The sequence below is a fragment of the Mercenaria mercenaria genome, chromosome 17 (genome assembly GCF_021730395.1).
Source record: "Mercenaria mercenaria strain notata chromosome 17, MADL_Memer_1, whole genome shotgun sequence".
Lineage (NCBI taxonomy): Eukaryota > Metazoa > Mollusca > Bivalvia > Venerida > Veneridae > Mercenaria > Mercenaria mercenaria.
In genome coordinates, this window is record NC_069377.1 from 26,082,940 (window position 1) to 26,109,159 (window position 26,220).

Consider the following 26,220-nt stretch of genomic DNA (forward strand, 5'->3'; position numbering starts at 1 on the left):
TTTTTGAGCCCTAGAAATAACACTAAATTGTATTGTGGAAATGCCTCCAGGCTGAACCACAGAGACGTAGTAGATAACAAAAATTTCCCTGGGAAGAATGCTTCTGGACTCATCAAGATAATTTGCCTACACATTCTAAAAATCCTAGCCACACCCCTGTCCCATACTTGGTATAATAGAGTTCCTCTTAAGCCTTTGCTAGTGGGTGTGAGGGTATGTAGAAGTAGGTATTTGTGTCAAAGAAAGAAAAAAAAGACTTATTTTCACTTTCAGAGATTTAGCAATAGGAACAGTATAGTCATTAACAATGCATCAACATCTAGCCAATAATTCTCAAGCAGGTCTGGATCGTTTCAAAATAACCCGCCTTCACTATCACCAGACATACTTGGGTTTTTTCGCATTCAATATTCAAACGGAAATGGATCCAAACTTTCGCGTTTCTGTTTTCTGTCATTCCAAAAATAAACTTATCTATTTGTCAACGAATAACATTTATTGCTGTTGAATCTACTTCTACGAGCACACGTTGAGTGAAAGCTGCGGTATATTTGTACTGGTAACAATTGTCACTTAGAAAGCCATTCTGTTTAATTTATTTTTCAATCTCAAAGGTTCTGGGCCCGTATTTATAAAGCTCCTAAGGAGAAAACAGAAAAATCCTCAACTTTGTAAAATTTCCTAAACAGCCTAGCACAAAAGAAAAGTGTAAACTTTATAAGATTTATTGATTATCTTCATTACTATGCCAGACTCTATGTGACAATATTGTTAGACATTCCAACTATCTCGACGATTGTCCACAAAATGCTTTAGAACTTTTCCCTTAGTTAGTCCCTTAGGGAAAATTTTCCCTTAGGAGCTTTATGAATACCAGCTCAAAAGTATAACACTATTTAGACAACGTACAGGAAGACTTTATACCGCCTTCCACACGGTACTTCAATACTACTGTTGTGATACCTAGTAAGATCTAAAAGAAAATCAGCGTCAAACAAAATGATAATAGACTCGACTTCATTGAGCCAGGAAGTTAGCTGCAGTCACACAGTGTCCACATAGTACTGCAGTTTAAAGTGTCTTCTATTTCCTTATTTAAGTACACAACTCCCAAGAGGCGAATAGAAATAACAAAATTGTCTTTTGGTCTTGTTTTTGTTATCTAGTACACTTTTGACCAAGTAACTCAAACATTCTCTCTATACCACACTTAGCGGGAACAGCTGAAGTAAGTATAGCCCAGTCATGTTTTGCTTCACACTAAGCATCTTCGATAATGCCCTATCAACCCGATCGTGTGTAAAGGTTTGTTACTAATGTTTGACACACCATCTCCAAGGATTTTCCTTGATTTCTCTTTGAGTATTAGACATTACCGCTGATATGATACATCAGTCTACAAACTCCGAATATTGTAAAAGAAACATTTCAAATATCTTGATTAGGTTTGAATTTATCGTCACAAAATGATTATTGTTGGATATTTTCCATTGTAAACAGTCACAAAAAGAATAATTAGTTAATGTACTTATTGTTGGATTTTTGAAGCAACACGTCTACAATATGTTTCCGTTACAGCATCTTTTTGTTGTGGGTCTGCTTTGCGATGCATGGCTCTATGGCTGTGACTGGGGTGCTTTGTGCTTCCGGGAAATCTACCCTTACATTTTATCTTCTATTTGTGAAATTCAAAGTAAATCATTTTCAAACAACACTAAATAAAAAATGTTAAAATAAATTACGGATTACTGTGAGCTTTCCCTCTTTCAAAAGAACACAATTTTGTTTATGCATATCTTGGCAAGTAAACTTTCTGTGGCTCATATTTCATTTTTTTTCACCAAATCTTGCAGCTATTTCTAAAGTTCATTCAAATGTGAATTACCTTTAAAATTGCCATTTGGTATTTAGTCAGGTAAATCAAATCTATAAGTAAATTATTTGGAGGTATAGGATGCAACAAGCAATAAATAAACGACTTGGTTTGATCGAGCGATTCTGTGAGAGATAATGAAGTTTGTAACATCCCTCATGCCCCCGACCCCACCCGGCCCCTCATATAGACACACAGCACCGAGACATAATGACAGTACGTAAAGATTGCTTTTGTAAGGTATAATCTAATCTTTTAAGTTTCACAAGTGGCATGTGATCTTGGAAATATTCACGTCTTTTATATAATTATAAAATTGCAATTAACAGCTGCATATAGTTTTATCCAGTAACACTAACACTTTCGTTCAAACTATCGCGATGTCCGCAACAAATATTGAATTGCAATGTATATCATAAAGTGCACTATTCCGCACTAAATACACTAACTTCTTATCGGGCAAAGATAAGTTATATGTGATAATTCAATATAAATGTAGTCATTTAGAAAAACAAGGATTAAACACAATGTTTCTTATTTTCGTTATTTTTGTGTTGAATATACATGTTTTGGCAACCGCAGCTGAAAGTGCTGATGTTGACATTATTTCCGAGCTAACAATCATAAAGGAACAGTTCATTGAGCGGGAAAAGCTTTATGAAAATAAGTTAGCCGAAATGGAGAACAGACTTTGTAATGCTGAAGAAAACTCTAGATCTCTTGACAATTTCTTCCGATACAAGTTAGCCGAAGCTGAGGAGAGATTTTATAAAACAGAAGAAAGGATGAATATCGCAGAGAAATTCTTTGAAAATAAAATAGCTGAATTGGAACATAAACTGTCTGAAAATGCTTATTGGGATAAAGTTGATGAAGAGGTACCTGAAGGTATTGACACTTTATTTATAAGTGAACAGAAGTTAAACTATAATGAAATTGTTAGTAAAGATGCTAACCCCAGAACGGAACGCGCAATAAAACCATCCAAAGAGAAGAGCAAAGAGACAGACACTGCAGAACTGCTCTCTACAAATCTGCCACAAGATTTGTCCTTGTTTCACAGGAAATTACAAAATAAAGGTAAAACTGCAAAGGTATCGAAAATAATCCAGTGATTTAAAAAGAGAACATTTCAAATAATAAAGATGTCCTATCTTCAAGTAAACAACATGTGTACATTGCCGAAACAGTCGTTGGATCTCGGTGGTGGAGTGCTTAAGGCCGCAGACTTCGAATCACTTGCCCCTCACCGATATGGGTTCGAAACCTTGTTTGAAGTGTAAAATTCTTCATGTAAAGAAGCCATAAAGCCGACTTACGAAGTGCCGGTGGCTCTACCCAGGTACACGCCCATGCCTGAAACAATGCCCGGAAGGGCACATGAGGTCTTCCTCATTTATAAGAAGCTTGAAAAGTTGCGATATGACCTAATTGTGTCGCCGTGACAAAATCGAAAAATAACAAAAACAAGGGAATAAAAATTGTAACACTAAAAGTTTGTGTCCCCTCCCTACTTTCTAACTGACTAAAGTTTTATCAAAAGAAATTATTAAAACGTATGGCATATACTTTTAATTTTACACAAAAAGAGTGTGAATCATTTTTAAAATAATTAATCAAATCTATAGTAACACCTTTTTGAAAGAAGAAAGCGAACACGAATCAAAGCGCTTAAAGTACTGATGGTGGCTTCATTTGCTGCTAAAATATTGTAAAATACTGGTAAGAACGTGACATATGAGGAATTATCAATATAAATAGATAGCTTCTGAAATTTCATTGAAAATTAGTGCATTTTCTCTGACTGTCATTGCTTATAAATTCACACTGATCGAGTCTTTGGTTTTGGTTTTTATTGTACTATTTGTGGAGAAACTGCATTAAAATTTACACCGACCTTTTTACTATATACTAAAGAAGAAGGAAATACACTCTTTTCCTGATCATTCAGATTTTTTTTTTATTTCTTTAAATGCTTTTGAACATTGCCTGCCGTTGATTATATACACACTGGTTTAGTCATCACTAGGTACTTTGGTTGAAATGACCTTTCTGTTACACATAATATAAAAGCAGGCTTCGCGAAAGTGCTTGATGGACAGCCTTACAACTTTTGTCTTACAAAAAGAAATCGAAAATGGGTAACCGACGAAAAACAAATCTATTTTAATGTTGATACAGATTCTTCCAAAAATGAATTAAGCTGAACTATTTTCAGGTTTGTTGTTAGGATGGTCTTAGGAACTGGTAGATACCTTAAAGTTAGTATACTTTTTGACACTGGTGGCACCAGTCAGCAAAAACAGCAAACTCAGATTGATTGAGTCTCTGTTCGTAACTGAAACGTCCAATACTTCTCACTCTCCTTTTCAATTTCTATGATTTTGTAATGTAGTCAAGCTGTCAAATTATTCAAAATTTTAAGATTAAGATTATCTCTCTGTAGGAACGAGACAGCTTACGTCTAGCGGAAGCCACCGAGTTGCATTTTCATCCTATCTTTTTTCTCCGGCGAGGGAACTTGGCTACGAACATACAATACCGTTCGATCAAGTCCTACTCAACGAAGAAATTCATTCGACACAATATTACACACTTTCATATGTCCAGTAAATGGGATACACATGTTTCAATCGTCTTTGCTCTGTGATTACGGAGGCCATATAGAAACTGAAATTGAGAAGGACGGTTCTGTGCTAGCTCGCCTGTATGCAGCTGGTGTTTTTAAAAGCTATGACCAAGGCTTCAACTCTGCGACTGTTCATTGTAACAAGGGTGGAAGGGTATGGGTAAGAGTGCGTCTTCATGATGGAGATGTTGTATACGCAGAACAGTATTCGACCTTTTCAGGCTTTCTTCTATGGGAACTTTAAAATAAAAAAAATGTTAGTGGCAACAAAAATGGAAAAGAGACATGTATGTTTACCTGACTAGTATAAATGTTTGTCTGTAGATTTATCGACATGCATTGCTTTTCTTTTAAACTTAATTTTGCCTGACATAAAAAGCTCATGACAGATGTGCGACAGTCATATAGTATAGTAGACGAAAATTTCTTACGTATTTAAGCACGAAAAAAATCTTTTGTTCCTTTGTTGATTACAAAACTGCGTTTAATTATGTGTTTAGAATAGCGTTATGATGTAAATTACTGATTTGATAGAAGACATTGTGTCTGAAATCATTCGTCCTCCACCTCTGATAATTCATGTGGGGAAGTTGGCAGTTACTTGTGGAGAACAGGTTTGTACTGGTACAGAATCCAGGAACACTGGTAACGCTGGTTAGGTTAACTGCGCGCCGTTACATGACTGAAATACTGTTGAAAACGGCGTTAAACCCAAACAAACAAACAAACAAACAAACAAAAATTACTTACACATGATATAGATGGAAATTGTTTTATGATTATTCGTGACATGTATTCTAAAATAAAGTCTTAGGTTATAATGTTTTTTACTTTTTTAGTTACTCTGGTGTAGCATGCCTTCATGCGAAAAAAGGGCAAAGAGTGGGGTAGAATAAATTTTGTTTTATTAGGTCAGTGACTAAATAAGCTTTCTTTCCGGACTTTTTATTTATTTTTTTTAAATGGCGCCATCTTGTTTTTGAGAATAACTACTAAAAGACATATTTACGCAATTGTTTTGATAAACGCGCTTTTCTTAGGCACATGAGACCATGCCACTAATGTACAGCATATGCATAATATATTTGCAATTACCACAAAAAAATGTTTATAACGGAAACGCCAGGAGAAAACGAAAATGACTCATCTATAGCGTTTGTTCAGGATTTAGCCTTTTGCGCTTAAGGAAGTAATAAAATCATTTTGACAAACCGTAAAAACTAATTGCAAATCACATTTTGACAGGTTAGTGGTGATGACTCATGACATAATTAAAACGTTGCTGGCCGTTATTTCCACCTTCCAATTTGATTTTCTTAAAAAATGTTTTTTTTTTTATATTGTAGCTTACAGTTCATAAAATAAAACAAAAAGAGTAAATTGTTACCTTACTGTCGTTATGTCTTTCCAAATAACGTGATAATTCCTATTGTTCCAGTCATTTGCCACTAATTAGAACAACTAACAGTGTTGCAATCATACAAATCATATCCCTTGTTTTCACATAGATATTGAGGATTTATCTAATGAGCAAATGTATTGGAAACTCAATTATAATGCCAATTGTCTATTGCAATAATGCTAAAAGATTTCAGCCATGACGTATCCTTAAATTAAGGAATATTGCATCTAGAATGTAATGTTATTGAATAAAATCATCGAGGAACGGTTGCCTATTTTTTTTTCTATCAAGCGGCGTTATGTCATATGTAAATTTAAGTCACGTCTAACGTTTGCTTGCTGAAAATGATTCTCCGACTTGCAACTGAACTTCTGACAAAACTTCACTTGACAGCAAATTAAAAATATTCATTCATGTTCAGCAGAACAGAGATGCCGTTTACAAAACACAAGGTTAGCCTTTGTTTTCAGCTTTAATGACATATTTCAATGCAGTATATGTGTGTAATTTGGAGGGCGTATTAATTTTTAAATGCAAGGCAGACACAGATCTAGTTGATGGTAAATTTTGAATTTTAATTAAAAAAAATGAAGTTAGATCAGAAGGTAGGGTAACTGGAACATTAGGTTACTATCTTATAAATTTAGATTTATTAAGTTCGTCTAAAAAAATAAATAAAAGTCTCGACTTTAATTTTCTTCGACTTACTTAATAAATTTAAATTTATAAGAGTGTAACTTAATATTCTCTATTAATATGCTTTATAAACTAATGAAATACATGTCACTTATATAAATGGTACTAAAAAAAAACTTTGGTCTAAGCACAATTGGGAAAAGTTCGTATTGACAGGTAATTTTAGATCTGTCAAATAATAATAACGCATGGGCTGGAATGATTATTGGGCATAACAAAGTAACAGCTGCGCGAGCAAGGAGTTTACCTTCTGACACTGTTAAACAGCGGAGAATATAAAAGTAATTACACTTCAAGACAATACGAATAACGTGCATAGAGAAGACGGTAAGGTCTTCAAAACATGCACTTTTCATGGTAGTCATTAACAATTTATTAGTATCTGATTAGCAAATCTTCAGCAGGTCTGGATAGTTTCAACTCCATCCCACCAACCCAAGACATTTTTGATGTGTTTTACATTCATAGTTAAAACGAAAATAGATCAAAACTATCGTGTTTTTGTTTTCTGTCTTTCCTGAAATTATCTCCATTATTGTCAACGAGAGGTATTTTACAAAAGTTGGAAAATGCCAATATATTGACTTTTACAAACCCTTTGACTAATATACTGAGAAATGTTTTTCTGGTTGGGAGTTTAATTCAGTTTTTAAAGCTATACTGAATTTATTTTTTCCTGTTTCGTACAATGTACAAATACGAATTGTGAGGTACGTATTTCTGTTCTATGTATAAAACAGAATGTTGGCGGAAAAGTCTCCCAGTTGCCGTTACACATTGGACATTACTTTGATACACCCGAAATGTCCGTTTGTAGCGATACATGCTACTCTTGTCGTCTTTAACTTTGAAAAACTGCTAACCACTCTTCCTTATGTTAATTTGTCAGTATGCATAGCAATATTAGAAATCAACTTACTGAAGTTCTAAAGGCATAACCCCCTTATTTGTATTCATTTATTGACACGAAAATAATTTCCGAAAAGTCCGACTTCATAAAAAAAATTCCAAAACATAAACACCGACCTACCTATCCTAACACCATCTCTCCCGCCTTGACCACTCCACCCCCCGCCCCACAACCCCCACACGCACACAACAGCCTCCCCCTCCCACATACACCCACTCCCCATACACCCACACAAACACAAACCTGAGGCACCAAGACATAATAACAATAGCGCAATTAAGAATCGGGGCTCGTAAAGTTTGTTTCTTTGTAAGGTTAAAACTTCCAGTGCAGCACGTACGTGATTTCGGAATATGTATGTCTTTGAAACAGTTTTATAAATAAATACGTAATTAAAGACCAACCACAAACAAGTGAACTAGCAATACCACAAGATGGATGGCAGGTGTACAATTTAGGCCCTCCTTGAATCAATATGTATCACGACTTCATCTGCAAACTTATCCGGTCTGTTTTCCGGTATAGTTTTAGAAACATAGATAAACCCCTGTTGAAACGAAAATTGTTACTGGATACTAGTTTTTTTTTCAGGCAAATCATGTATAATAACCACTATTGAATCACAGAAGAACACAGTTTTTCTGAGTTGCGTCTTTAACCACTATACTAAGGTTTATCTCGTAAGTCTAGCTGTCGCGATGTCCCCAGCAAATACAAACATTCCGTATATTGAATTACAATGTATATCATGAAATGCTCTATTCTGAACTGCTTATCGGGCAAAGATAGGTTATATAAGATTATGCAATATAAATATAGTCATTTTGGCAACCAAGGATTGGACAGAATGTTTCTTATTTGCTTTATTTGTGTGTCCTGCTCAACGAAAGCCAATCGTTCAACACTAAGTTACATGCTTTCATATGTCCGGTGGATGGGATATACATGCTTCAATCGTCTTTGCTCTGTAATAAAAGGGTCCATATAGAGACTGAAATTGTGAAGGATGGTTTTGTATTGGCTGGCATGTATGCTTCTGGTGATGATCGAATGTACCACGGAATTGACCAAGGCTTCAAGTCTGCGACTGTTTGGTGTAACAAGGGTGGAAGAGTATGGATAAGTGTCCGTTACCATAATGGAAATGTGGTTTTAGCCGAGCAGTTTTCTACATTTTCCGGCTTCCTACTATCACGGTGAGGATGCGTACACCGGATATTGCCACTTTGTGATAAGGTATTTTCCGAAAAATTGATTGACTTTTGTCAACAAGGTAGATAAAAATCTATTTTACTACTCTATTTTACTACTATAATAAAAGGGGATTTTATTTTTAGAAACCAGCTACTGTTTATATGCTCTCACAAGCGTGAAATGAGTCAATCTTATTAAGAAACGCTAATATTTGTGATAAAACGGCAATTTTATCATTTGATAAATGCAGGCCGGGGACACATTTCTTCCGATATTGTCACTTACTGTTATGTGATAAAATTCTGAATCGTACGATTTATTTAGTTTCATACAAAGAAAACATGTGCAAAATTTCAGCTTTGTAAATGTTCAAATGACCGAGAAATCGGTCATAAATGAGCGTCGTTGGTGTACTGTGTTTTGTAAATATGTGTATTGGGTATTGGCCTGTCTCACATTTTACTGTACTGTATATTGTTGGTGGCATTATCAAGGAGTTTTACAAACAGATCTTACAATATATAATTATTATATTCTTGTAAAAGCACAAAACAGTAATGTCTTTAGTCCTGCAGACACGTGGTGTTTTATATTGATATTCATAGCGTTTACTTTGTTGTAATTTATGTAACAAGCTCCAAATCGTAACTCACAGTCAAAAAAAGCAACAATGGGCAATAGTATTTTTTGTTCACGTATAATCTATTTTTACGCAATCTAATGTTGAACATTGTTTCAGATGATATTACATAAATTATCTCAAAAACAGTTAAATTTGTAGCTTTTTGATTTGGCGTTGGTATGCCACTGAAGTCTTGCGAAAAGTCAGACCCTACTCATTTCTACTATATCTTTTCGTTTCAGATTCAACATGATTATATGTGTTTATAACAGTCTGTTTGAATCGATCAGTGAGGATAGGACAAGTTAAACACCACCTAAAGGACAAAAATGATGAAATTAAATATAGTATGTCAACAACAAAATTCGCAAAAAGTAAATTACAAGATAACATCAGAAAAAAAGCCAGAAAAGACGGTTGATTCAGAAAAAAAATAAAATGATGTTTCAAAATTGAACTCACTTACAAAAGGGCCCAATTTCCAACAGAAAAAAAAACCTTCATAAAGGATGAAAAGACGAATTGATTTCGGTAATTTGTGAGATCTGGAGGATAAAACAGAAAAAGTGGAAAAACCAAAGGTCGTCCAATAGAAATGAAATTGGTGCAGGCTTGGTTTGATTGAGCCTGTTCATGAACGACAGTGGAAATGCATGCTACCTCCAACGCCCTCTAGCTAAACGCTACCAAAATATAACCTAGAGATACCCAAAGATGTAGTCGTACACGGCGGTGTACATAAGACCTTCAGTGATACACGAAGTGCAATTCCGTGGACGGATGATGTTTTTAAAAGAGTAGGCATATACACTTTTATGCGGTCTTTGAAAAAATCTGATAAAATAGATGGACAAATATATAAACTTTAATCAGTTTGTTTGCCAAGGAATAAATCTGACTTCTGTATTTTTTGACGTCGCATGATATTTTCCATCGACAACTTGGTTAATATGAGGGATAGTGAAGAATGCAAGTTGTTTCAGTGAACAGGATGAAAACGCTCGAGGATTTAACTTGCATTACAGAGACCACATTCCTTACGCTAAATTAAGAAGAAAAAGAAATGCCAGACAGACAAAGACTTATTGGCATAATTGCCTAATTGGGATGCTAGTACATTACTCCAAAATAAAAGACTGGACATTGATACTGAAATAGGTTCTGTTATGACAGATTTATTTTGCTAAACCTGATTTGACAAGCAATATTTTTAAGAAAGCTATGTTTTACTTTAAGGAGGAACAGATACTCCTCATTTATTGAACTATTTATTAAACAAACTTGCAATTGGAACGTCAACACAAATTGATAAAATAACAAAGATCATAAACATTTTACATTCAGCAGTATGAATGCATAAAATCTCCAAGTCAGTTCTTAATCGTTTAGATAGTTGTTCCCCTTATCATTCAAAGTTGACCTTGACAAGGAATATACTGTTTTGATCAAATGGAAAGTTGATCACATAAAAGTAAAAACGAATTGTTTGCATAGAAATAGCCCATATCTTGTAACTGAAGTATGCAAAATATATTTCAAGAATAACTCATGACACTGTTGCCTCATTTTTCAACAAATTGCTCAGTGCATTTGACACCTAATCTACAAAACTAAGTATTATAAAATATAACATCATTGACACGACAGTAAAATTTTAGTCCTGAAAATTCTCTAAATATTGAAAAAAAAAATCATTTTACATTTTCATTGGCCAGCTGTGGCAACATACTAGTTTGAAAATGACTAGCAAAATTGTAAACAAACGGACATTTTTCAAAGTTTCTCTAAAGCTACAAATTGCAATGTTCCCAAACGTAATATAAATATTAAGACAAATATTTACAACATATTGAAGATAAATGATAGCAAAATATAAAATACAATTTATGTATGTTTGTTTGTTTGTTTTGGGGTTAACGCCGTTTTTCAACAGTATTTCAGTCATGTAACGACGGGCAGTTAACCTAACCAGTGTTCCTGGATTCTGTACCAGTACAAACCTGTTCTCCGCAAGTAACTGCCAACTTCCCCACATGAATCAGAGGTGGAGGACTAATGATTTCAGACACAATGTCGTATATCAAATAGTCACGGAGAACATACGCCCAGCCCGAGGATCGAACTCACGACCCCGCGATCCGTAGACTGACGCTCTACCTACTGAGCTAAGCGAGCGGGTTAATTTATGTATGTAGGCGCATGGTTCCCTTTTCACAACTACGTTCCTGGTATTGAGTTTTCAGGAACAACAATGTTCCTGGTCTGGAAAATTATGCAAAATGTTTCTGCCTATAACTTAAACTTTATCAATACCAGCCCGATTAACTTGAAACTTACGCTAAAGTTGCGTAATAAGACGCTCAAAAGACACTGTCCTCCAAATAGTTTAAAACAATAAAATCATAAAGATATACCTAAAAAGTAAAATATTTCTTTGCAAAAACCCAGGTTTACCACAAGTCTATGGTTATTGAGGAAGGTTCAAAGTCCCTACGACCTTGGCCTTTGATCTATTAACACAAAAATCGATAGGAGTCATCAACTGACGAAGGCTTATGTATCTGAAGATTAAAGGCAACAGGGTTACATATTTTTATGTTTGCTCTTCAATATGTGTCCTTAGAGGGCTCCATGTTGAGGAAAAACATCGATGGCTCAATTTGGTTACATCAAACACAAATGACTTTCATTGTACCACATTCTCGTCACTAAAGGTATCATAAATTACTAGACTATTTTATTTTCATGTACTTTAATTAATACCCAAACCTCTCTTTACTCAGCTTTCTTTAACTTCTTCTAAATGCCAGTTGATTCTTACGGACAATTGTATCAGACTTTGGTACCCCAACTTTTTCGCAATGGTTACTGTGTCACAAAAGTACACGTAATGATATACAAGAATATGATAGTAGAATGTCTACTTTTACATTCGATGCTCTTTAGATATCATGCAGCTTCAGCTGATGACATCAAAGAACTTATGTTGATTTGATTCAAATCATTTTACGTAAGCGGCCACCGTGGCCGTGCGGTTAAGGTAGATGACTTTCGAACCACTTGCCCCTTATCTATGTAGGCTCGGAACCTCGCTTGGGTGTGGAAATCTTCGTCTGAGGAAGCCATCCAACTGGTTTACGGGAGGTTGATTGTTCAACTCAGGTGCCATGCAATGCAAGCGGGCAACTTGGGGTCACCGCCTCCGTCAAAAGCTGGAAAAGTCGGCATGTGACCTAAACCCTGTGTTGGTGTGAGACTAAAGCCAACAAAATAAATAATTAATTAAAGAAATAAATAAACGGTACAATTTGCAATAACAAAACTTAAAATCATTGAATAATGGTGGTTGGACTGTTTTGTGTACTGTTTTCAGTGATCGTATTAGACGAGTTTCTAGGGTCGTTTTCTTATTTTTATGCCAAAACGATGTGAATAAATAAATTTGAAAAACACTATTAAAATATTATGAATGATGCATGGTATCCCTCATTTTGAATTTATTTTTACAAAATAAAATATTTATCAACATTTTGACAGTTTGATTTGTTTGTTGAAAAAAAAACAGTTACAGGAGATTGAATAGAAACAAATAGATTGTAACCTGGTGCAATGAAAAGACAATTATAATCGGTTTCATTATCATTTAAAGATCATACAACACCTATATTACCAGGAAAATATTAATAATATTGAAGATATTTATCAAATCTTTGAATTTATTTCATTTTCGTGACAGTTTTATAAATATGTAACTTAAGTTATAGCTGTACGAAAGACTAAAAACTAATAAATATGTAATTCTCATGTTTCAACTATGAGTTATTGAATTTTATGATACTGCGGCACGCGTATTTCCAAAAGACATTAAACGTAGAACATATTTATCAAACCAACAGATACAAAGACTATGAATTATCCCTATGATATTTTGAAATTTATCATTTGTCTCGATAGCCATTTAGAAAACACAACTTCTAAAAGAGTCCAAAGAAAAAAAAACACCTTTTCTTTCTTTGTATAATCAGTTGGAAATATCTGACAAATGTAACTGCTTATAATACATCAATATTGTTTCCTGAAAATGGCAATTGATGGATTTTCTCTGAAAGAATGCATAACATAGCTTTTTAAATGTTTGTTTTACGAAGAATATTGGAAATACCTTCAATCAAACAACATCATAGTTCACAATGGAAGAACAATTCTACAATTTCTATTTCTGAATTTGCAAATAAAACTCCAATAGGCATACATAGTTTCAATGCAAAAAAAACTGTTAAATTGAAATCGCCCTTTTGTCTTAAACGATGTGGAAATATTCTCATTACAAAAAAATAACATTAGTAGAAACTGCATATCAATATTTGTGTGCATTTCTCTTCTTGTCATTGGTGCTAAGTAGCAGACTATAAAGAATAATTACCAACTTTTAGAACGAGTTCTTCTGAGGTGTTTGCAATGTCTTGAAGTTATATCGTACTATATTTAGATGTCAAACGTATTTGCTGTCAGAAACTCGAGCATCCTTACTTAATTATGACGGAACTAAAGCCAGTTGTGTTTGCAGGCTTGGCTGTTGAGGAGAGACAAAATGGGCCAGATTTGGTTACTTTCATATTTGTCCACTTTTCCTGGTCTGCGTTTCCCCCTTTTTTAGGGTATTGTATATTTGCATAATTTCCTTTTAACTTGTTGGGGGAAAAGTGAATTAATACTGTGATCGGCTGGCCGAAATTCTATTGAATGTATATGTAGGTATATAATATAAAATTTAGTACATAACATTTTGTTATTGATACAAAATGTATTCATCTCCAAATGCAAACGTATGACAGAAATAAATCAAAGCCTTGAGATGTCTGGTGGTTGCGGGTTTTGGTAGATTTATTTTCTGTTTAAATACCAATCTATAAATATACATGAATGAGAAACAAATACAAATGTGCCTCATATATTAAGATGAACTCTGCCTGACCTAGCTTGTGATGTAACCATGGGCTGGAAAACCTTATCATTGATTGATCTTATGTAATTCAAATGGTCGATATGAATGGATACAGGTTGAATCAGAACTGCTCGATCAATGATAATTCATCCGCAATGTTCATGAATGGGACTATTTTGTGTAGCACATGAACATCCTTTAAAAGTGATTTGGAATATTAAAATAAAGATGCTATATGATTGTCAGAATTACGCTTGTACCTTTGGTAGCGGGGTAACCCCGCAACCAAAAACTAAGCTATTTATGCGATTTCTTTTGTTCACTGTTCTTCACATATGTGTTTTAGCTATTTTTCTCCTGTGCGTTTAGTACTTCTGGAAATGAATAAATACAACTTGAAACTTGAAATATATTTAGTCAATTGTTTTCTACTTGAACATTGTTTGTCACCTACGGCAATGATTTATTAGTTTTGCCTTATCGTTGGATGAATAATTGATAAAAAACAATAAAATGTAATAAGAAAAACGTCAGCTGTTCCCTATAAATAAATTGTTTCTTTCTCTTAAATGTGTATCTAATTTTATGTGTATCTATTTGTATTTTGGTATGGCATGGCTTTGTTACGCGATTACTTACATGATAGTTTGTTGTTGCTTGTATTTTTAATATGTTGTAATGAAATAGTTCTATACTTTGTTAAAAATGATCTCTTGTACAGATGTATATATCTATACAAATGCAAGTTCACCAGGCACAATCTTCCAAGTTGTTGCTTTGTCTAATTTGTTCATTTTAGCACGGCTGCATGCATTATTGTCCCGTTCCTTTAATAAATTATAAGTATTGTACTTAAAAGATATATATAATTAAAAGTCATTGTCGCTTTCACAAATATTTTTATCCTTGAAAGAACATCTTGTGCTAAGGAAATCATTTGCTGTTTGAAAATTAAATGGCCCCTACCTTTCTGAAAGCTATGGAAAACGGATGGTAAAAAGGCAAAATTTCTTAACTACTTAAACGTCCTATAAAAATATTCATTTAATGCATGCAACATGTTTCAAAAGCAAAATCTTAATTTAGTGGATTCTTAAAGATGCAGTTTTTATTTAAACATTTGATAACACATATATCAGCTAGTAAATATTTTGTTTACAATTCATTGTTGATTATATTTTAGATATGCAATTCCGCTATTAATTAAGGAGACAGTGATCTTACTGATTTATGTTATCCAAATATTTGGGGAATTATATTTTAAAAGCTATTTTGATGCTAAATCCTGTTTAGATAATATAGTTTGCACAAAAAACATAACTATCACTATCAAAGTCCAAGAATGGATACCCGCTAATAAACTAATTACTAAAACAAAAGGAAAAAAGTACATTCGACCTACAGAACTATGCACTCGCTTGTAATTAATTCTTAGCTATTGCTAAACGTAAGGGAGGTTGTACATGTCATTACTTATCATGGACAAACCGAGTCTGCTATCATTTTGCTTGGTTGCGTTCTATGCTTCCAAAGGATCTTCTCACGTAGTAGATCTATTTCCTTTTAATCAAGAAGTGGAAATTTATTATGCAATTATGCAAACAACTTTATACGAGTTTATTTATTTCAACAGATGCACTCATCCATAGTAATTGTGCTAAACCAATTGCATGACACTTCAACTTGATGAAATATGGCTCATTTTGGTCAATCTGCATGCAAACAAGGCTCCCACTGGAAGATAGTTTTCTCCTACAACTTTCAAACAATATCGTAAATATCTTGTTTCTGTATAATTTAGTTAAGAAATAATATATCCAAATTAGCCAAATTAGTGATTTGTCATTGAATAAAATTATTGTTTGGAGTTTAGATGCGATGGAATTAAATCACGAGTGGGCAGCCGAGTGATATAATAATACGCATCTAAGCGACATTTTGTTATTAAAACAAGCTTTTCTGCAAATTTTGTCATTTAAACACTGTTGGTAGTTTCGAAATGGTACACAAAGTCTATTTTTATAGTTCAATGGTTTCCGAGTTATATAAGCTATTAAAACAGTAAACTTTGGCATCTCCTTAACGGGACAGGGGCTCGGTTGTGTATTTAGTAAATAAATTGGGAAAACGCATGAATAGCACAATGCATAAAATGCATAGAGAAGTAGGTAAGGGTGCGAACATTAAAGACAAACTTATTTGTAGTTTATAAGGTTAAACAATGAAAATGGTCACGAGCAATGCATCAGCATCCAGACAGTAAATCTTCGACAAATTCAACACCGAAGATAAACTACGCTGCTAAAAGCTCAATTTCCCACCCCACCCACCCAAAATTGTTTACAAATCGTTGTTTGCCTACGATTTTTCATTTAGACATTGTATTTATACATAAATTATATAATGATTCTTTCTTTGCTCTGCTCTGCTGTGTTTTAATGTATTTTTCAGAGTCTTCTTGCTAATATGCGGGAATGGCAACATCGTTTACCAGACAAGGGGTGTCAAGCGAACGATCTGTCACTCATGAAGTTGTAGACATTCAGACATTCTCATCACTGTCAGAAACTAAGTGATAAGTGTATAACACTACATAATAAACTTCTATAGTGCTTTGCACATTAGTGAACTTTATATTGTGTTTGTTGGATCGTTATTAGAATTATTATTAGAAAGGACATTCAGGACAGTATTTGTGGGAAGTTGTTTGCTATAACTTATACAGTCTGTAGATATGTATATCAATGGATGTGAACACTTTCTGTTATTGCATTCTTTGTGATGAACGTTTGCATAAGGATTCTATAACTGATGTGTAATAACTGTTTATAATAGTCTTTGAGAAACTGAATATAAAAGATGATTGTCAATTCTTTTCAGTAAATTACTCTATTGTCATATAACACTGTCACTTATCGTAAAAATTCTGTCGGTCGAGGGTTAAACACGCGAGCCAGCAAAATTCACTGCTTATACACAAAATTATTCTATTATTTGATATTGTATGGTATCTGTCTGTCGAATTTTCTCCTATTTCGCCTCCAGCAGTTGATTGCCTGGACGTAACCGTAGAAGAAACTTGGGTGCCACCAGGTGGGCGTTGTAGAGGGGGTCCGTGCATGCGGAACCGGCATAGCGGCCATCCCGGTTAAGGTCTGGTATTTTCGTGAGTGTGCGTCGAAGTCTGGGCAGAACGTAAAATGGCGAGTTTCGGTGTCGGGGTCCAGTCCCGCAACAGTAGAAGAAACTGGGGTGCCACCGGGTGGGCGTTGTAGAGAGGGTGGACGCCCGACACGCCCGTGTGGTGGCCATCCTGGTTAAGGTCTGGTTTCCGAGCAAGGGTGGACTTTAGTGTTTGGCCGGGAACGTTCTCCAATTTTGACTTGCTTATTTCTAATATTTCAGGGATGATCGTCGTCTAGTTTTGACTGAAGACACCATGTTTTCACTTCCAGGGACTGGTTTTCAGTATAGAAAGCTATACCGGTATCTCGTTGCGTATCTCTCACTAAATAGCATTAGCCTAGTAGGTTCAAATATTAACCCCCCCCCCCCCCACCCCCTTACACACACACAAAATAATAATATAACATGAAATGAGTCTAGGTAAATAGAATGATGACAGATGCACTTTTCATCACCAAAGTATAATTTACGTTAGATTTGTAGTAGTAATGATTTTCTACTGCGTTTCACATGGTCACTCGTTTTATCAATTTATTTCACCCTTATTGTGATGAAGATTCACACTTTTACTGTCCACTTCCTGGAAAAAAAGTAAGATTAAGGTGTTGTCGCGAACCTAGAAGAGCTTGAACCTACAACCCCAGGATCGAAAGGCAAACACCTTCACACTGATCCCGTTTCAAGTTTTTTAATCAATCACTAGCCAAAATTAACTCCATGTGATCTCCAGTAGGGACTATCTTTTAATGCCGGCCAAAAGACAAAACCACATTGGAACTGCAACCAGTGAAATTGGAACCTTGACACATTAGTTCCGCGCACACGGTACTAGGGGGAAAAAGACAATATTTTCCCGACAAGATATAAGTTACGTACTGTAACAATGTAATATCATAACAGTTATATTAATGTAACTACAATTTAAACATACTGATGTCTAGAAGTCTTATTCTGTATAAAGGTATTAGACACAATAATTCTATTAATTCAGTACCAAAGACATGATGTTGGCGTAGTATGCTGAATTTACAGAAATGGTTGATGTCGCAACAATTTAAAACTGTAACATTTTTTCAACATGAACCAACATGTTTATGAAAAATGGCTTTTTAATGCTGTGTAGTAACAGAGCACTAAATATGTGCACATTTTGTAATTACGTATCTGGCATACTGACAATCCGTTGGCGAAGCAATACATGATAGTTTGATGCTAATATGAAAATTACATTTAACAGGTACGAATAAAGAGTGCTGCTATATATACATTTAATCTTCTATTTCATATGAAAGGCTTGTTACACTTAAAAGCTAATTTACGCACAGTGTATGGATTACTAGGTAAGTAGGATAGAACTCATTCTACGCACTCCTACGTTTTTTTCAGCGTTGTTAGCACAATTACACGTTGCACGGTGACGTGTCCACCTACAATACAATATTTGGTGCCTTAAATGAAACGTGAACTAGTGCTTCCCCATTCTTCCATCTACGCTTTTACATAAAAAATCATATTACAATCGATCGAAATAATAAACAGCAGAACCATGTTTTAATTATCCCAACAATACTAGTCAGTTACACGCTGCGTGGATAATTCACTCGGACAAGACTCGAGAAATTCTTTCGCAGGTGTAGGCTCTATACTCTGCGTATTGTTTATATAATTTTTATGCTAAAATATGTTTATGCTAGATATTATTTCCAAAATAAACGTAGCTACATATGTTTCGCCCTCAAAATTGGGAATACAGTAGTAACATAGATTCTGTTAATTTAATGTTTGTTGTTGCAACAGTAATAGAATAAAGAATGTTGTTACTGCTATTAAAACCTAAAAGCAGCAAAACTGCAAGTATTACTCCAGTGCAAACTTCCGGTGATCCGTAGGTTTATGCTACTTCAAACTGTATACATTGTAGAGATGTTACATTCATACTAAAAGCTTTGATATTTTTCAGCTTTGTAATTACTGACATTTTATACATTCGCAATGTTTAACTCCCTGAGGCCGATATCGTAATTTATTATACCTCGCATAAATGTCTAATGCAAATTTCCCATTAGTTTAACGTGAATAATATATCATATTCCCCAGTGATTTTTATCACATGCGCAAAATCGTTATTTTCAATTTCTGCGCAGGTGATATGAGCCATAATTTCATATCACATGCGCAACAGCGTTATTTTGTTTTTCTGCGCATGTGATATTATTTTTTCATATCACCCGTTGAGAGATTGATAATTTCGCATTGATTAAAAGACTGAGTCGATAAATTTTCAGACGAGGCGCTTATATAATTATACGTTAGGATTAAATTACCCTTTTCTGGTGCTCTTGCATGAGCAAACACGGCCGAATTTTCTTTTTATGCTACGTGCAAAATATTTCGAAAACAATTTTTCATCAAATATTGAATCGAAACTACCACAATAAGTTTGGAAATGATCTAACTAAGAAAATGAGTGCTCACACTTATATGTTTCATTTAGAAAAAAGAAAGTTATCACCGTTTTGCGAATGTTACTGATTGACGCAATGTTGAAATATTAGAATAAATATACAGTAGGGGTCAGCGATATGTAAACGTCTAAACTAAATCTATCAAAAGCGTCTTATTATACACAGCAAAGTCGCCACAAATTATGAGTGCTAACAAGTAAGGACTCTTTAATTCTGTCTTCATTATTTGGTTAGTGATTACTTTTTAATGTTAAATACATTATTATGTTGATTTTCCAGTAAAAGCTTTGACCCTTATACGTTTTCGGGGGCCTCCGTGGCCGAGTGGTTAGAGTCGTTGACTTCAAACCATTTGCCCCTCATCGATGTGGGTTCGAAACCTTATTTGGGGCGTAGAATTCTTCACGTGAGGAAGCCATCCAGCTGGCTTACGGAAGGTCGGTGGTTCTACCCAGGTGCCCGCTCGTGATGAAATAGTGCACGGAGGGGCACCTGGGGTCTTCCTCCACCATTAAAGCTGGAAAGTCGCCATATGACCTAAAATTGTGTCGGTGCGACGTTAAACCCAACAAAATAAATAAATAACTTATACGTTTTCGGTATAATAAAATAAATATTGCATTCCTGAGAGGGTGATATGAAAAATGTTCACCCCTCGAAATATGAATATAGACCTCGGCTGGCGCCTCGGTCAATATTCATATATTTCGCGGTGAACATTTTTCATATCACCCTCTCAGGAATGCAATATTTATATAATATCTGCTGCGGCGAGATAAGAATTACCACCTAATGTCGAAGAACACTTTCTGATCTTATCACGATCTCACGCGCATGCAGTTGTTATAGGAGCGGAAAAATGTGCAGCCCGATACAGGACTCGAACCTGCGACCTTCTGCTTGCAAGTCAGATGCTCTACCAACTGAGCTAATCGGACAACCGATATCATAGATTAATTATATACATTATATACACACTTCTACATTCCTCTCTCCTTTTTTTCAAAGACAACCTCAGATTCTTTCGACTAACCCAGCCATTGCTTCACCCTAGCTCTAGGATTCCAAGGCTAGCCACCACACTCACGGCACCAATGTAATAGGAGCGGAAAAATGTGCAGCCCGATACAGCACTCGAACCTGCGACCTTCTGCTTGCAAGTCAGATGCTCTACCAACTGAGCTAATCGACAATCGATATCATAGACTAATTATATACATTATATACACACTGCTACAGAGTCAATTGAAATCATGCAGGGAATCATTGGTGATTAAAATAAATTAAAATAAACTTACTAAAACTTCGAAGTTTCAAACAATATTTTTATATCCTATTTCATCCGTAACCTATATCCAAATAGAATTTTTTTTTCACTTCGAAGTATTTACAATTTTAACAAACCTACTGCGTTGAAAATATTTGAACGTTTCTGGTTCGCTTACTTTTTCACATGTAAAGACATTGAACTCCATTAAATAGAAATACAATATTAACAAAGACTTTGTACAAAAGCATACTTAAAATTGACACCCGTTTTTGTGTGAATATCGATCATGCCTTTGTTTAATTTGGATGTATACATGTACACAAACGTTTTGTGGCACGCGATGAGACAGTTGTAATATATACATTTACCTTTGAAAGATTATTAAATTTACAATCATATGTTTATGTAGTCACGTTGTTTTTGTATTTTATAAAATATGTTCTGTTGTGTTATGTTTTTCAGTTTGTATCGTATTCGATGTAAGTGTACGAATATTTCAGCCTTCTAAAACTTAACATTTTCCGACCATTCATTTAACTGATAATGGAATTTCATCGTCTGAATCATCATCGGACGGAACTGATATGTCAGAAGCTGCATGATAATGAATATTTTCTTTATTTTATGAAAGATTTTTGGCAGACAACATTATTTTACTCCTTTGAAATGCAGTATGCACTATGAACGAAACACAGCGGATTTCGTCTTTACATGGCGGCATAATGGCAAACACTTATTTTAACAAGGGAACTAATTAGCACTAATTATAAAAAACAATACCCAGTATGCAAAATAATTTTGCTTTTGCCAAGATCATCAAAAATTAACAAGTTCATGTCACAATCAGCATGATCTCGGTGCCGCGACTATACTCGTCAATCGCCGTCTTGGGGAGTTCTGATAACGCGCGTATAGTCGGATATCGACGCTACGGGGGTAGAAAATATAACGCCTAAAGTCGCATTTCGGCCCCAGGGAGTTAACTGCTGTAATTTTTGTAACTGCTGGCAGTTGTAGCAGTTAACTGCTGTAACTGCTGGCAGTTCTAGCAGTTAACTGCTACAACTGCCAGCAGTTATAGCAGTTAACTGTTGTAACTGCTAACAGTTACAGCAGTTAACTGCTAGAACTGCTGCAACTGCTAACTGCCAACTTCCTGCTGGGTCGACCAGCAGGAAGTTGGCAGTTAGCAGTTGCAGCAGTTACAGCAGTTAACTGCTACAACTGCCAGCAGTTACAGCAGTTAAACATTGCGAATGTATGAAATGTCAATAACTACAAAGCTGAAAAATATTAAAGCTTTTAGTAAGAATGTAACATCTATACAATGCATACAGTTTGAAGTAGCATAAACCTACGGATCACCGGAAGTTTGCACTGGAGTAGTACTTGCAGTTTTGCTGCTTTTAGGTTTAAGTGGCAGTAACAACATTCTTTATTCTATTACTGTTGCAACAACAAACATTAAATTAACAGAATCCATGTTACTGCTGTATTCCCAATTTTGAGGGCGAACCATATGTAGCTACGTTTATTTTGGAAATAATATCTAGCATAAACATATTTTAACATAAAAATTATATAAACAATACGCAGAGTATAGGGCCAACACCTGCAAAGGAATTTCACGAGTCTTGTCCGAGAGAATTATCCACCCAGCGTGTAACTGACTAGTATTGTTGGGATAATTGAAACATGGTTCTGCTGTTTATTATTTCGATCGATTGTAATACGTTTTTTGTATGTAAAAACGTAGATGGAAGAATGGGGAAGCACTAGTTCACGTCTCATTTAAGGCACCAAATACTGTAGGTGGACACGTCACCGTGCAACGTGTAATTGTACTAACAACGCTGAAAAAAACGTAGGAGTGCGTAGAGTGAGTTCTGTCCTGCGTATCTAGTAATCCATACACTGTGCGTAAATTAGCTTTTAAGTGTAACAAGCCTTTCATATATGAAATAGAAGATTAAATGTATATATAGCAGCACTCTTTATTCGTACCTGTTAAATGTAATTTTCATATTAGAATCAAACTATCATGTATTGCTTTACCAACGAATGTCAGTATGCCAGATACCTAATTACAAAATGTGCACATATTTAGTGCTCTGTTACTATACAGCATTAAAAGGCCTTTTTTTCAGAAACATGTTGGTTCATGTTGAAAAAATGTTAGTTTCAAATTGTTGCGACATCAACCATTTCTGTCAATTCAGCATACAACGCCAACATCATGTCTTTGGTACTGAATTAATAGAGTTATTGTGTCTAATACCTTTATACAGAATAAGACTTCTGGACATCAATATGTTTAAATTGTAGTTACAGTAATGTAACTGTTATGATATTACATTGTTACAGTACGTAACTTATATCTTGTCGGAACAACGTTGTCTTTTTTACCCTAGTATCGCGTGCGCGGAACTAATGTGTCAAGGTTCCAATTTCAGTGGTTGCGATTCCAATGTGGTTTTGTCTTTTGGCCGGCATTAAAATATAGTCCCGACTGGAGATCACATGGAGTTAATTTTGGCTAGTGATTGATTAAAAAACTTGAAACGGGGTCAATGTCAAGGTGTTTGCCTTTCGATCCTGAGGTTGTAGGTTCAAGCTCTTCTAGGGCCGCAACAACACCTTAATCTTACCTTTTTTTCCAGGAAATGGACAGAAAAAGTGTGATTCTGCATCACAATTAGGGTGAAATAAATAGATAAAACGGGAGACCATGTGAAAGGTAGTAGAAAATCATTACTACTACAAAATCTAACGTAAATAATACTTTGGTGATGAAAAGCGCATCTGTCACCTTCTATTTATCTAGACTCATTTTATTTTATATTATTATTTTGTGTGTGTGTGGTGGTGGTGGTGGTGGGTGGTTGGGGGGGGGGGGGGGGGGGGGGGGGTAATATATGAACCTACTAGGCTAATGCTATTTAGTGAGAGATACGCAAAGAGATACCGATATAGCTTTCTATACTGAAAACCTGTCCTTGGAAGTGAAAACATGGTGTCTTCAGTCAAAACTAGACGACAATTATCCCTAAAACATTACAAATAGGCAAGTCAAAACAGGAGAGCGTTCCCGGCCAAACATTGAAGTCCACCCTTGCTCGGAAACCAGACCTTAACCAGGATGGCCACAACCCGGGCGTGTCGGGCCTCCACCCTCTCTACAACGTCCACCCGGTGACACCCCAGTTTCTTCTACTGTTGCGGGACTGGACCCCGACACCGAAACTCGCCATTTTACGTTCTGCACAGACTTTGACGCACGCTCACGAAAATACCAGACCTTAACCGGGATGGCCGCTATGCCGGGTCCGCATGCACGGACCCGCTCTACAACGCCGACCCGGTGGTACCCCAGTTTCTTCTACGGTTACGGCCAGGCAATCAACTGCTGGAGGCGAAATGGCGTTTTCGAGCGTCACCGGCCAAACATTAAAGTCCACCCTTGCTCGGAAACCAGACCTTAACCAGGATGGCCACAACCCGGGCGTGTCGGGCGTCCACCCTCTCTACAACGCCCACCCGGTGGCACCCCAGTTTCTTCTACTGTTGCGGGACTGGACCCCGACACCGAAACTCGCCATTTTACGTTCTGCCCAGACTTTGACGCACGCTCACGAAAATACCAGACCTTAACCTGGATGGCCGCTATGCCGGGTCCGCATGCACGGACCCCCTCTACAACGCCCACCCGGTGGCACCCCAGTTTCTTCTACGGTTACGGCCAGGCAATCAACTGCTGGAGGCGCAATGGCGTTTTCGAGCGTCCCTGGCCAAACTCTAAAGTCCAACCTTGCTCGGAAACCAGACCTTAACCAGGATCGCCACCACCCGGGCGTGTCGGGCGTCCACCCTCTCTACAACGTCCACCCGGTGGCACCCCAGTTTCTTCTACTGTTGCGGGACTGGACCCCGACACCGAAACTCGCCATTTTACGTTCTGCCCAGAATTTGACGCACGCTCACGAAAATACCAGACATTAACCTGGATGGCCGCTATGCCGGGTCCGCATGCACGGACCCCCTCTACAACGCCCAGCCGGTGGCACCCCGGTTTCTTCTACGGTTACGGCCAGGCAATCAACTGTTGGAGGCGAAATGGCGTTTACGAGCGTCCCCGGCCAAACACTAAAGTCCACCCTTGCTCGGAAACCAGACCTTAACCAGGATGGCTACAACTCGGGCGTATCGGGCCTCCACCCTCTCTACAACGCCCACCCGGTGGCACCCCAGTTTCTTCTACTGTTGCGGGACTGGACCTCGACACCGAAACTCGCCATTTTACGTTCTGCCCAGATTTTGACGAACACTCAAGAAAATACCAGACCTTAACCGGGATGGCCGCTATGCCGGGTCCGCATGCAAGGAAACCCTCTACAACGCCCACCCTGTGGCATCCCAGTTTCTTCTACGGTTACGGCCAGGCAATCAACTGCTGGAGGCGAAATGGCGTTTTCGAGCGTCCCCGGCCAAACTCTAAAGTCCACCCTTGCCCGGAAACCAGACCATAACCAGGATCGCCACCACACGGGCGTGTCGGGCGTCCACCCTCTCTACAACGCCCACCCGGTGTCACCCCAGTTTCTTCTACTGTTGCGGGACTGGACCCCAACCCCGAAACTCGCCATTTTACGTTCTGCCCAGACTTTGACGCACGCTCACGAAAATACCAGACCTTAACCGGGATGGTCGCTATGCCGGGTCCGCATGCACGGACCCCCTCTACAACGCCCACCTGGTGGCACCCCAGTTTCTTCTACGGTTACGGCCAGGCAATCAACTGCTGGAGGCGAAATGGCGTTTTCGAGAGTCCCCGGCCAAACACTTAAGTCCACCCTTGCTCGGAAACCAGACATTAACCAGGATGGCAACCACACGGGCGTGTCGGGCGTCCACCCTGTCTACAACGCCCACCCGATGGTAACCCAGTTTCTTCTACTGTTGCGGGACTGGACCCCGACACCGAAACTCGCCATTTTACGTTCTGCCCAGATTTCGACGCACGCTCACGAA

The 26,220-nt window shown here is 36.7% G+C and overlaps 1 protein-coding gene across 1 annotated transcript; it reads left to right on the forward strand.

The window, feature by feature from the left end:
• Window positions 1–2,384: 2,384 nt before the first annotated feature.
• On the forward strand, window positions 2,385–5,832 carry LOC128550255 (uncharacterized). The gene is made up of 2 exons (XM_053528910.1): window positions 2,385–2,953; window positions 4,320–5,832. Exons 1-2 carry the CDS (start codon window positions 2,401–2,403, stop codon window positions 4,484–4,486), a joined length of 720 nt encoding a protein of 239 aa, XP_053384885.1. The 5' UTR covers window positions 2,385–2,400; the 3' UTR covers window positions 4,487–5,832.
• Window positions 5,833–26,220: the final 20,388 nt, after the last annotated feature.